The sequence below is a fragment of the Nansenia antarctica genome (genome assembly GCF_963989245.1).
Source record: "Nansenia antarctica genome assembly, chromosome: 16".
Lineage (NCBI taxonomy): Eukaryota > Metazoa > Chordata > Actinopteri > Argentiniformes > Microstomatidae > Nansenia > Nansenia antarctica.
In genome coordinates, this window is record NC_137686.1 from 21552025 (window position 1) to 21566398 (window position 14374).

Sequence of the window (14374 nt, forward strand, 5' to 3'; positions counted from 1 at the left end):
GAGACCGCCCACATGGCCTTGTTGCATCCTGACAGACAACAACTTTGACCAATGGCAAGGCTTGAGAAGGACCCTCAGCCCCAAAGACATGGGGGAAGGTACACTGAAAGCAAATATGGATTATTTAATGGGTTAAATCAACTTTATTTTGTATCAAAAGCCCCCATGACCATGGATGAGGTTATTAAGTGCAATATGCTGTGCACTGATAAAGTGGATGGATTAACAAAGCCATGCTAGATGATACAAGAGAGGCAAAGACAGCCTGGCAGAATCACAACAGTCTTAAAATCTCACAATAGCAACATATTCTTGGACCTCTTTGTTTCAAAATGGTGGCTGCAAATACTGTTGACATCTGAGACAGACTGAGACTCTTTGACTGACCAGCATTATGTGAATCCACACATTAAAAATTGTACAAAATATAAAAAAAACACTTGAAGTCGGAAATATAATCTGTATTACAGATTGGGATTAGGCGGTGCCACTGTTGGAAAATCTCTTCTTTCTCCCCCTTTCTTCACTGCCTCTTCCCCCTTGTGAACCTCCCACCTTCCCCTTCCCCCACGTTCTCCCACTTGTGCTTTGGTGACTCGGTGGTGATTTTCATTGGCTGAAAGGCATTCTTGTTTTGTCAAATTTATGCACACGTGTTACGACCATGCCCCAATGTGACTACCCGTCAATCACCTGCTAGAGTACCTGTACATTTCTGTTGGAGGCTTTGTAGTCATGGCAATGCTTGAGCTCACCTGTTTGGAAACGATGTAATATACATACTGTAACTGTATTTCATTTTTGTACAAAAAATGATATTTTCATGACTACGCAAATGAAAAGATGTACTACTTTTTTTTTGTTTTGTATTGTTGCCGACTTGGGCGGCAGGGCAACTGGAGATGTCGACTATGAATGCATAAAGACGTGTTTTTTTGTTTTTTTTTCCTCTGCTTTTGTGGCACATGGCTCTCTTCAACTGAGACCTGCTGACAACGAATATGTTTACATACATAAACACTTAAATACAATACAGTTCCACCAAAGGGCAATGTTTTCCTGTTGTTTTACTCCAGAACATTTCAGAAGAAAGTGCATAAGAACCTGACTATTGGGGGCCTACAGTAAAAGAAAGTGTGTATTGTTCCTGGTACTGTAGCCTTTCACAGTACCTAAACTCCACTCTTCCATCCTCTCTCATCTCTCATAAGATGCACGGTGGTGTTCTGTAGATCTCATGCTTAAACCCATATGTATATTTTTATCATTTTTTTCCCTATCACCCATTATCATCCATGTGTAAATTTACCATTGGGCTAAGAATGAGAGTGCATGACTTTAACAAAGGCTGTCCAGCTGAGAATAATAATAAGATTTAATCCATGAATCTAATGGAGAGGGGAAGATTTGCTGATCTTGTTCAATTTACAATCAGTGTCCTGCTGTGGTTGTCTCTGTACCTTTCATTCATGGAGGGTCACTGAATGGAAATGAAGTCACACCTAGACAGTGACCTATTGAACACGGTAACAAATGTTATACAGTATGTGAGATCAATTTCCCTGCATAGGGATGACATTAAAGACCTAATTGACTGATACAGTAGTCTAGAATAATCTAGGTGCTTCTCTTGAAATGAATGGGGTATATTTGCTACTACAGAAATGGCCTCTTTCAAAAAACAATCCATTGTTGACCATTATTGAGAGATATCTGGGTTGGCACAGTATATCTGATAAATTACTGTATGTGTACTCCAGAGGAGGCTGGCAGAGGCAGAAATCGGAGGACGGGCTCATTGTAATGTATGGAATGGAATGAGAAATGGTATCAGACATGTGTTTGATACCATTCCTTATTCCGTACCATGCATTACAATTAGCCCATCCTCTAATTTCTACATCCACCAGCCTCCAACTGTATAGAATACAGTTACAGAGGAAACATAAAGAAAACTGTGCACAAGATAGAAGGAATGGATCGTAATATCTCAGTTTCACAATCTTAAGTTTAACTATGTTTTAATGAGATCCCATACAAAGTACCATTTTGTATAGATCTGTGTTGCCAGGTGAGGTTGTCAGGGGTTACAGGTCAGCACTGGTCCATGGAGTAGGTTCTTAAGAGTTCACCTCTCTCATCTGTCATTGAAAACACAGGCTTGGTGAAATGTTAAATTGCTTCATTGACAGAACCAATCAATTTCAATTATAATGTCCCAATAATACAGACAAACAGAGCCCCAAAACATTATAACCGTGGTGAATTAATGTTCTCAGGCACAGAGATGAATACACTCATCTATGATAAATTTTTAAAGTGTTTTTATAAAATGTATATGTCTCCAACGTCAACACTGTATACAAATAGTATCATTACCTGTGGATTAATAGTTAGGGTGATAATGGTTGTGTTCAAGGTTCCGTGTACAAAAGATGATGAGTACTGTAGGACACTTGAGAGTGTCTGAGCCGTTACAGAGCTGAGATGAAGAGGTCTGAGGAGCGCTTTACAACGTGTGTTAGTGCAATAAAACTTGACACTTTTATGAGTTTTGTCCCAGGCTTTTGCACACCCGTGTTTGGCCATTTCACAAAACTTTTAGAAGTTTACGTCGAAGTCTGGTGGACATAGATACAGACTTTTCCCAAGAGGTGGATGGTGTATGGCTGTAAAGGGATGATAACTCTAAGCCGTAGAAGCAGGTACCAGACACTTTAGAAACATACATCTTCAACCATAGCACTTCTCTAGCATCATCTTTCATGTAGGCTACCTGAACTGCTTACTAAGACAGTGTGGATATGTGTATAGCTAACGTTTCTTCTGCACACAACATCTAGGAGCAGTTATGAATGTACAGTAAGTGTTTAAATTAGCATACTGGTACACATTTCCCCAAAAGGGTACATACTGTACTGTACATGTGGAGAAGGGTAGCGATATCAAAACAATGACTTAATCCATCGTCAAAGGGCACAGACATCTATGACAGTGATTGTGTTTACATGCACACCATATTCCTGTATTAATCAGAAAGTGGTGTGCATGTAAACGTAGTCATTGTTGAATAAAAGTCTATTGGGATATGTTGTATTTATGGAGCTGGGCTTACACAGTGGGTAGCTGAGGCACTGATACACTGGATGGTCACACTGTGTATGCATGGAGGAAAAGGGTAGGGGATTTTTGTTCGCTGCTCGTGTTTTCTTCTTCTGTTACCGAGACGCAGAAGTGTCTTGAGCTTTCCGTTTCACTTCGCCTTCTTCTTCTTCTTCTTCGAGAGAGAGAGAGAGGGTATTAGGTGGACGTGTAGTCGTCCTTGGGTTCTGCTGTTGTCAGCGTCGGTGGCACCAACAGTGACTTACACAACCAAAGACGAGTGGTGTTCTGTATCTGTGAAAGAATGTACTCAGCAGCAGCTACTGGGAGGATCGGCTTATTAGCAATCCATATCCATATTCAATTCAGCCATGTCTCTGCAAAACACTAGACATGTACTGTATTTGCAAACACAAGATAGTACTGTTCAGGGGGAGAGCAAGCGTCACTTTTCTCTCATTCTGTACTGTAAGTTATGCTGTTGTTGATGGCTCAGTTCATCTCTGATCTGTGTGTATAGTCCCTTGGTTCGCTGGTGGGAAAAAGGAACTTCTCTCAGTATCAGTGGCTTGTTGAAATATTCATCATGTTTATGCTAAAAAATGGGGCCGCAAATGACTTACTAATTTAAACTTTTCCTCTGGCTGGTTTTTCGCATAATGGAGTTTCAGAACAAGAGTTCGTGAAGTTTGAGGTGTACTAGCCAATTAGAGCTCATTATGATCATAGACTTTTCTGAACAGGCAAACTACTACATTAGCACATAAAAGACCATTATGTTTCAAACTGAGTATCAAGACTTCCAGTGTAAATTGCTCATCAGCAGTCCAGTTCTATACCAGTAAATTGAACAGAGAGTCCTCCAGGCCTTGAATGCAGTTCCTTTATGCTTCAGTTACTGGCATCTCTGTTGCCATGACCAAGGATATTGTTTCTCACTGAAAGATGTTCTCAAGGATCTTCCGCCTGCACATACCAAGTTACTGGAAGGTATGTAGGCCATTCTTTGTCATCTCTCTGATAAAAAATAATTACAATAGTTTCTTCTCTTCATAGCTTGTCATAGTCATCATAGTCCTCATGATCATAGCTTTTAGACCAAATATATACATCAGTATGCAGTTCCACAGTACCACAACAACATAACAGTAGCTATTGTAACAGTATAGCAGTATTTCTTTCAGAGAAATGTTGAATAGTGTCTGGAAGAAAACTATGGGTTTCCTGGTATTCTTACAGAGAAATATACACAACAAAATCTACCGGACAATACCAGATACACTTTTTTGTTGTTGGTATTTCAGCCTTTTATGAAAACAGTACACAAGCCTATCATGGCATGTCAAGGGCTCTTTTTTCTGTACTCTTCCTTTTGCAAAGAGCAGCTACAATTACAAAGGAGGGGATGTAATTAAGATGTCCCACCAGAACAAATCAATAGATGCTGGGAGGGAGTTTTTCTCTCTGTGTAATACTGTACCCAACTCTAGAGAGACAGCATGGAGTGTGACTCCTATGCCTTGGGTACAGTATAGTATTTGTAATATCTGCATGAAGACAAATAGATTGTCAGAAGGCAAGAGATTGGATAGACTGATAGAAAGACAGACATACTGTGCTGTACAGAATAATGAACAAATGAACAGACAGAGGAGCGATGGTAAGATCTCCTCTGACTGTTATGACTTAATATTGCCTGTCTGTTTCCAAACGCATCAGCCTGCTATACTACTCTACTGTAGCTCCTAGGTTGCATTCGCAAAAAGTGATCAGGCCTTTGGAGTGACTATAAAGTCTTATTGTTTTCCTGTCGCTATTCATACATGCATATACTATACAATACACACACCCCAGCACCTACACACATACGTGCGTCAACCCACACACTGTCCTTCCCTCCCTCCATGTACAGTGGGAGGTTCTGTTCTCTTGGACTTAATCGATCAGCTTCCTCCAGCCGTGGAGACGTTATTGAGTGGTGTCCATTAGGACTGCGCACATCAGTCACCACAAGGACACAGGGTAGATCACAACTGCCACCACTGGCACGACACAACACAGTAGGTCTGGACTACTTGGCAAAATAACAAGAATGGGAAACAGTTGTACTGTAGCGACCGTACAGACTGGCTTTGTGCGAATGCATCGACGAGGAATGCCCTCTTTCGTTCTGTTGCTTTGTCTTAGCAAGCTTCACAGATCTTCCTGAATTGCATGAGTGAAAGCAAGGTTTCTACAGTATTATTGTATTTTCGCATTATCACGAGGAGGAGAGAATAATGGATGCTAACATTATTACACTGCCCTTTTTGGAATGGGAAATTGGGTTTAACAAGGTCGGCTTTTCCTTTTGGATTTGTTCACTTTAGAACAGGTCTCCTCTGTATCTTTCATTGTATAAGTTATTGCTTCATAGTCAATGTGGAGCAGTACACTGTACATAGTACCGAGCATCTTTTAACAAGAGACATAGAGAATGCACATAGAATTAATACATTTGGAAATGTAATTCAGAGGGTGAAATTCCTTGAGTTGCACCAAGGCCGCAATAAAAAACATCAGCCTTCCCCTCACGTCCAGAAACCAATCTGATATCCCCTCATCTAAATACAATTCAATACATGCCAGCAATCGTCTGTGCTGCTACAGATGGTAATGCCCCCTCTCTCCCATTCAGTGTCATGGGGTATCATACCTCTTGTCTATTTTCTCAATGCAAAACCCAGCTCTACTGGCCTTCAGAGCCTTGCCCAAATTGCAAATCTGGCCCCAGTCGGGATTGGCACCGCCAACCCCCCAACACCCTGTCGAAGAAATTATTTATGTATCAGACCGACGGCGTCCATAAATAAAAGATGCCTTTCCCAAGCCTTGTGCCTGTGTTCCCAGAGCCTGGAATAAAACCGTTTATCCTCATTTTAAACATGTGCTGGGTGGAGGAGAGATGGAGAGGAGGCGGAGGGGGGGGGGGGCACCCTGGTGGGTACTGAGCCTCCAAGCCACATAAACAATACTGAATAGACTAACAACACATGAAATATACAGTTTAAAAACACACCAGGGAGTAATGTTGATGGTACTGATTACATACAGAATCACCCTACCTACTGTACAATGGCAATGAGACGTGGTTGGCTGGCGCTGGCGTGTGCTGCTGTATAGGGTTGTATGAGTATCGATTCAAAATATATGTATTCAGAAGACGTATTCAGAATACATTTTTGAAGTATTCAGTATTCTGGGATGTTACATTAAAAAAATGTTTATTCAGAATATAGATGCTTTCATAAATAAGGAAATGAATACGTTTAGAATATGCAACAGCCAGCCAACTCAATCAATCTAAAAAAAAATGTTGCTTCTTCTCGGCTGTAGTCAGTGGTTAAGCAGTTCACAGGCTGGTTTTACTATTAAAATATGTTGGGAAATATTTCTTCAGTGTTCTTTAATCAATTATTTCTCTTAATTATAATTTCTTTATTAAATGTTTAATCTCCTGAATACTCCTGAATAAACATGTTTTTATATTCAGTGTTTGAATACAAGTGTCTATACAGCCCTGAGTATGCGTATACATGAGGATTACTGAAATATGAATCACATCTCACAGCCTCTATAGTGGTCAGAACACAGGGTGTATTCACTAGGTGTTGGTGAGTGAGGACTCAAGGATTCTCTCCGTTCTGGTGCGAAGAGAACAGGTTGGTGAGCTTGTTAGAGAAAGGAAACATGTAGGGATAAGTAGGGCAGAGGTCGAGGAAGAGAGAGAAAAGAAAGAGTCTGGGGAGACAAGACGACAGGCTCCAGAGAAAGAAAGAAAGAATGAGAGAGAGAGAGAGAGAGAGAGAGAGAGAGAGAGAGAGAGAGAGGAGGAACAGAGGGAGAGAACGAGAGAGCGAGATAGCACAGAGAAAAGAGACAACCTTGCTCACCAAAAACAGATGCCATGAAACAATGCTTCCCTGATGGACAGAGAGAGTAGTAAACACAAATACACTGGCAGGCTGGCAGGCAGGCAGGCAGGAATAACTGGACGGGGAGAGTGTGTGTGCTGGCAAGGCAGTCCCTGTGACGACTACGACCACCTTGTTAAACCTGGCCCTGGGAGCCGGGGGCCAGATGCTCTGTTTTTCTATGATAATGGCAGACCTGCTCAGCTAGCTAGGCTTGACATGCACATTTGAACAGCTCCAACATCCAATTCATCTGCCACTCTTCTTCCAACTTTTCAACCAGTTCTGATTCCCATTAAATGAAAGAGCTCTAGTTCTGCTATTTGTAGCCTATATGGAACACTGAAGAACAATGGAGGCTTGTTGGTTTCATTAATAAGGCTAATTTAAGGGGGCCAGCGCCGTGCCTGTGTCTGTGTCTGTGTGTGTGTGTGTGAGAGAGAGAGAGAGAGAGAGAGAGAGAGAGAGAGAGAGTATACTGTACACCTTTAAAGACATTGTGTGAATGTGATCCTCTTTAGGGTGTGATGTCTGTAGTTCAAGTAGATTAACAAGGTTCAAACTCATGACGAGATGACCAATTCCTATGTCATTAGACCTCTGACACCAACACTCTGCTCTGGCCCTCATAAATGAATTAATAAAAGTGCCATTCCCTTCATTGAAATTTGTACACCATTCTAGTACAGTACAGTTAGCAAAACCATGTGCTATTGCAGCACCAAAGTGTAATCTCCTCTAGTACTGTACGTGTGTGAACACTGAACAGATATGGCCTGAGCAGGAAGAACCAGCGGGAGAGCGGTGGATCTCAGTGGATTAGCACATTTAGAGCAGCTTTGATCTGTGAGATCTTAATTGCTTTATAGCACTGATTGACTCCGTACGGAGCCTGAGCCTCTCGTAGTCTATAACCACACAGGCAGAGGACTGGGGGTGTCTCTCCCTCTGCTTCCTTCTCCATCCTGCTTCAATGGACCACAGAGAACCAGGTTCAACCCCAGGCTACGACGGCAAGTAACCACCCCATCTCACTCGTCATCCTAACACCCGATAACAATCCTACCTGGGAACACCACCACATGTGTGCCCTTGAGTAAGACATTGATTTAGCCCTATGTTACTCCAGGGAGACCCTGTAAATCGCTTTAAATAAAAGCTTCTGTTAAATGGTAAAAATTTAAATGTAACGACCACACCATGGGACTAGTAAGGCTGTGGTCTAGAGACTATGGCAAAGGACTCCTTCCATGTTTGTATGACATCATCCCACTCTTGTAGAGAGAAAGTGGAAGTTTCACTAGCTTGGGTGACAGGAGTGTTTCTGCTTGTTGTGTCATACATTGAAATTGGAAAAAGATTGAACACAACAGGCCTATTTGAATGTTGGTACACCTCAAACACTGAATGGGAGAAAAGTGACTAACCGCAGCCACAGCTACAAACACTGCTAACAGCTAGCGGCTACAAACGCCTAACTGTGTTTTTATAACATCACAACATGCTGGGAGAACATCAACATGCTAAAAACACATAACTACACATAATTAGATGAACACATAGTCCTTGCTTTTGAACACGTCCTAATGCGAGAGTATGTTTACAAGTCATGTATCACTTACCGGTAGCCTCCGGCAAACGAGAACAGTGAATCCAATCCGCAAATTATAAGTATTTAGTGATCGTTAAACTGTTGTTTATTATATCGAGTGGGTACTGTAAAACTTCAAGTTGGTGTTATGACATTTTTCGACCCCTTCGAGTCAGTGGGTGGTTTGCAGTTTCACCAGCTGCTGTCACTTCTTCTTGTGTTGGCAAGACTGTGATGTAGCATTACTAGTGGAGACACTGAGGAACCCTTTTTCACCACAAGTAGGCCTACAGGCCTTTAGGATACTCAGGCCCTTTTAAGAATACCTAAAAGCTCACTTTATTTTGAGGCCAGACAAAAAAAGAGAACTAAATAAAATGTAAAATAAAATACAATTTAAAAATCCTTGTTTAACCCCATGTGGAGATCCAGGAGGCCTGCCTCCAGACGCCCCGGGTTACAGAGTTCACGCAGGCAGCTGAACATGATGCAGGGCTCTTTTCACTCTCGTTCTGTTTTTCATTTCACTCTCACTCTTTTCTCTCTTTCCCTCTATACATTCTCACTCTTTTCCTTGCTCTTCCCCTCTCTGTTTATCTCTCTCTCTCTCTCTCTCTCTCTCTCTCTCTCTCTCTCTCTCTCTCTCTCTCTCTCTCTCTCTCTCTCTCTTCCTCTCTCTCTCTCTCTCTTCCTGTTTAGCTGCTGTCAACACCCCTGCTGTTGCCTTTCATCTGTCAGGATAGGAGGCGAACAGGCAGATTAAGAAGAGGAAGAGTATTAAGAGGACCATTCTTTTGTCGCCTCATTGCAGGAGTACTCGTGTGTGCGTGACACAACTCTCCTGGGTTGCTTTAGTCAGTTAGATAGATGCGATTCTGCTGAGAGATAATAAAAGCCTGAGGGCGTGTTTACTTTATGAGAATACTGATATCTCCAGGCCACTGTGCAGAACTGTAATCACGCATGGTACTTTTAATGCAAAACCATTTTGAATAACCAAATAACACAGGAGAAAAAAACGAGAAATGCAAATAATTTAATAAATGTGTATAAAACTATAGGAAAACATGGACTGCATTACAAATTATGTCAACATATACAGTAGGATAAGATCAGTGCAGACTTTCATTGCTAGCAATGATTCATTTGAATATGTGCGAATGTGATTGCTTAGCGTCTTGTGGTCCTTTCACTTACCCAATGTATACAAACTATTGGTGTATAATTCATGTGGCTTGGTTTGAGGATGTCAATCACAGAGAAATGTCTCAACTCCTACATATAAAATGTTTTGAAACATGCCGATCTCTGTCCAGCAAAGTGCACATGGCCATCAATCACATTGTTGTAGCAGTAAGACAATATCTGATAGTTATGAGTCTGCTTGAGCATTATGAACATTGCCAGTACATTGCGTATGCCATTCTTCTTTGGTTAACTGCTAAAGTGAGTTGCGATTTATACGATAACAAGTGTGTGTAACTTCTATCTCCTGTTCAGAGAACATACTCGTGGCTTATTCAGTAGGTTTACATACTATACCCATTCTGAGCCCATCCTCCGATTTCAACCTCCACCAGCCTCCATTGAACAAGTATAGGAGGGTGGGTGGTCACATTCAAAGGGAATCTTACAGTATCAATGATAGATCTTACATGCAACACCGTACACAAGCAGTTATCATATCATCATTGAATCATACTGCACTTCCTGCAAGTTGTACAGTACAGCCACTTCGTCATCGCATAAAGATTTCAAACGCTGTAAAGATCGGAACAATCTCTCGCTTTTTTCAGGTCAGCAACATTTCGATATTCGCAGCTATCAGTAACACGCAAGCTGCCAGCAGCAAGCCAGCCGTCGTCAGAAATACGCCTATCATACTGACATCAGACAAGCACACACCAAACACCAACGCTCTCTATCTGAGTGAAGAGTAGAAATATTTGCTGATAACAGACCCTGAGTCTGATGCCTCTTCGGTGGTGTGTAACTGTTGACAACAAAATTTCCCCATTGGGGACAATAAAGGTTTTCAATCAATCAATCAATCAAAACTGTGAGTGCACAGCCAGTAAATGTTATCTGTACTCTGGCGGTGGGGTGACAGAGCTCCCTGTCTCACACCGCCTCGCCGCGCGCAGTCAGGCCAGCCAATGGAGTCATCAATAATAACACAAGGTGAGCGGGACACTCGCGGTAAAGGTCGGTGCTGAGGTGGGGGGGGAGGGCAGGTGGGCGGGCGGGCAGGCGGGGGAAAAGAAGCGGCTCTGCTCAGGGGCTGCTCTCTCTGTCTCTTCCTCGCCGGTGGGGAGAAGTCTGGACCGACTGAGGTAAAGTGGGTGTGAAATATTCATGGGCCACAACAGAAACACCACTGCCTGGGACGGTGAGGGACACAGCAGTATGTCAGGGACTGACTAGGAGGTCAAGGTTCAGGGGTTGGGGGGGGGGGGGAGTATTTCAGATTCCCTGGTGGCAGGTCAGGCATGCAGTGAGGAGACAATGCCCCCCTGCCACCCTTCTAAGGGCTGCCTTGTTGTCTGTCTGGGAGTGTGGCAGAGGCCAGATGGCAGGGCGGGGTGAGGAGGGCACCTGACTGGATATCTCTAGGTGTTGTCGCACGGTGCGCGCCACGCTCCGGTCTGGTCTGGAGGTAGACTGCTGCGGGGCGCGGTGGGTAGCAGAGTAGCACAGGTGGCCGTAAGCTCGGAGGATAGAGGCTCGTCCAGCCGGCTAGGCTTCAATGTCACGGCCCAGCCCACCAGCTCAATCCTCCTCTTCTACGTAAGTCGAGGGAAACCAGCCCACCTGAGATTCGACAAACAGAGGAGATCGTTGAATTAGGAAAACGAAAATTCAACTGCGGACTGTCTGGACACTATCTGGACGCTGAGGGGAGCATGACACATTGAACAGGAGGTGGAACGGCAGTTAAGTTCACAGGAGATGTTTAGGTTTCCAAGACAAAAACGAAATGGACTGACCCTGCCGTTGACATCCCCCCTCCACCAGCCGTTGGGCATCTTAGAGTAGATCTTCACCATGTCTCCTTCCTGGAGCGAGAGCTCTCGCGTGTCTCTGGAGCTAAAGTCGTAGCGCACCGCGGCGATGCCCACAACCCTGGGAGAGAGAGCTGACAGAACAACAACAGTCTTATGTCAGAAGAGATTCAGAGAGCAAGAGATGGGGGATATAGTGCAGCATATACAGTACACATATATACATACTGTATATACATACACTGCAGATATATATTTAGAATATCCTTATACAACATCACTTAACACAATGTGTTTATGTTTATCTCCCTAATATGCAGACATGTATCTCATTCACACCACTGCAGTGGTCAAAAGGCTCAACAAAATTGGTCATCCAGGGCTTTCTTACAAAACACACCACACGCATGCGCACACGCACACACACACACACACACACACGCTCACACACACACACACACACACACACACACACACAGATATAAAATGCATGAGAAGCTACGGTATATAACTGAACCAAGATATGTGGGCGTACTGAAACAGCTGGGAGGCCAAATGAAAGAGCGAGAGACAGAGAGATAGAGACAGAGAGATAGAGAGAGAGAGAGAAGAAATGCTGTACCTGTACCTGACCAGAAAGGAGAAGAGGGAGTAACAAAGCTGCAGCTGCCAGGAGGTACTACAGAGAGCCCACAGAGCAACAGGGACATGGGCCATAGCAGGAGCAAAGAGAAACAAACAAAAGCAAAAAAAGCTCAGTTAACAAAAGTTTCAGAGAGAGAGAGAGGGGGGGAGTGAGAGAGAGAGAAGAAAAGTTAAAGCAATGTCAAAAAAAACAAGCAAAAGCTGATGGGAAAAGAGTTAGTGAGCAAAACATTGAAACAGCCAAATATTGTTTTGATTTATGCCTGGCAGTGTATATCCTGCACAACAAACTAAATTCTCAGCCTTGGCAATGTACACTATACTGTACACTCCCAGAACACTTTATTTTTTAAAGGAACACTATACTAATACTCCCTTTGCTCCCAAAACACCCTAAATTCTTCGTGGCATTGATTTCACAAGATGTTGGAAACATTCCTTTGAGATTCTGGTCCATGTTGACATGATGGCATTACGCCGATTTTTCAGGTGCACTTTCAAGCTGTGAATCTCCCGTTCTACCACATCCCAAAGGTGTTCTATTGGATTCAGATCCAGTGACTGGGAAAGCCACTGAAGAACACTGAACTCATTGTCATGGTCATGAAACCAGTTTGAGACAACTTTTGCTTTGTGACATGGTGCATTATCATGCTGGTAGTAGCCATTAGAAGTTAGGTAAATTGCGGCCATAAAGGGATGCAGATGGTCAACAACAATACTCAAATCGGCTATGGCATTCAAGCGCTGATTTGTATTAACGGGCCCAAAGTGTACCATGAAAACATTCCCCACCACCATTAAACTATTGCATGAATGAGAAGGACTACAGGTGGTCCTAAAGTGTTCAGTGAGTGTATATGAAACAAGATAAAAAGGTCTGGTACTGCATTTCAAACCACTTATATGCATGTCACAGAGGTAAGACTCCACACAGCACGTTTCCTGTCAAAAGAAGGCGGCTGCAATTCCCCACCATACAACCACCAATCCTGTTACCATCTGAACGCCCATCTGAGCAGGCAGGCCAGCATGCTGGGTAAACTAGCTCTTGTCAACTCTGCAATATGGTTGCCTGCCTTCTCCTCTATCCCCACAGGGACATCCAAATACAGGCCAATATGCTTCCACTGCTGTCTGACCGACCAACACACACACACACACACACACACACACACACACACACACACACACACACACACACACACACACACACACACACACACACACACACACACACACACACACACACACACACACACACACAAAATCAGTACAAATGTAAAAGGTAACGTTTTGGCCATTGTTGTTTGTGTAAATTCAGCTTATACTGAACCTCTACTCTGTATTATAACAGTACTCCTCACATCATGTTTTCATCAGCTTTTGTGGATGTTTTTGCTTGTTTTATATCGACTATATATCAACCGTTTACCCTCTTTGGCTTATCAATTACAGGAACCAGACAGGAAGCGGCATACTAAATCCTCCGCGCACACACACAGACACACACACACACACACACACACACACACACACACACTAGGTTAGATATGTGGGGGCGGAGGAGTTCAGTGAAGAAATCTGTCCCAGAATGCACTGGGGAGCCGGCGAGTGTGTCGAGGCTCTGCCGTGAAGGCGCTACGTGAGTGGCAGGCGAGCGGAGCACAAACACCCCTCACACACGCCCTCTGAAGCAGAACGCGGCGCGAGCCAAACGAGGCGGGAGGACGTTTCGTTTTCAGGAGACACATGGGGCTAACCTTTTCTTTGACGCATCAAATTTTGTCTGCTCACTTCACTTGGTGTTGTTGTTGTTGTTGTTGTTGTTGGTGGTGGTGGTGTCGTCGTCGATGTGGCTGTTTACATTCAATGTCTTATTCGTTTGTGGAGGTGGCTGTTTGTCTTGAAGTCCTTCCTTTCGCATCACCTACTGGTTTGTTTGTTTTTCTCCAGTTTAGCAGAAAAGGCACGGCCCCCGCTGAAATCAGAGGTGTCCCACAGGTGAGCGTGTCAGCAGCTGTCACATCCCTCTCTTCACAGTCATCCAGAGTGAAATGTCATGTCCTGTCAGACAGATT

The 14374-nt window shown here is 43.4% G+C and overlaps 1 protein-coding gene across 1 annotated transcript in view; it reads right to left on the bottom strand.

Moving 5' to 3' along the window:
* Positions 1 to 11415: 11415 nt before the first annotated feature.
* LOC308171803 (guanine nucleotide exchange factor VAV3-like) overlaps positions 11416 to 14374 on the bottom strand; it is a gene marked incomplete at both ends in the record, with an annotated part of 34764 nt that continues 31805 nt past the window's right edge. The window contains 3 exons of the mRNA XM_080546689.1: positions 11416 to 11457; positions 11634 to 11782; positions 12277 to 12327. Coding sequence (XP_080402815.1) covers positions 11416 to 11457; positions 11634 to 11782; positions 12277 to 12327 — 242 coding nt within the window. The remainder of the gene's footprint in view (positions 11458 to 11633; positions 11783 to 12276; positions 12328 to 14374) is intronic.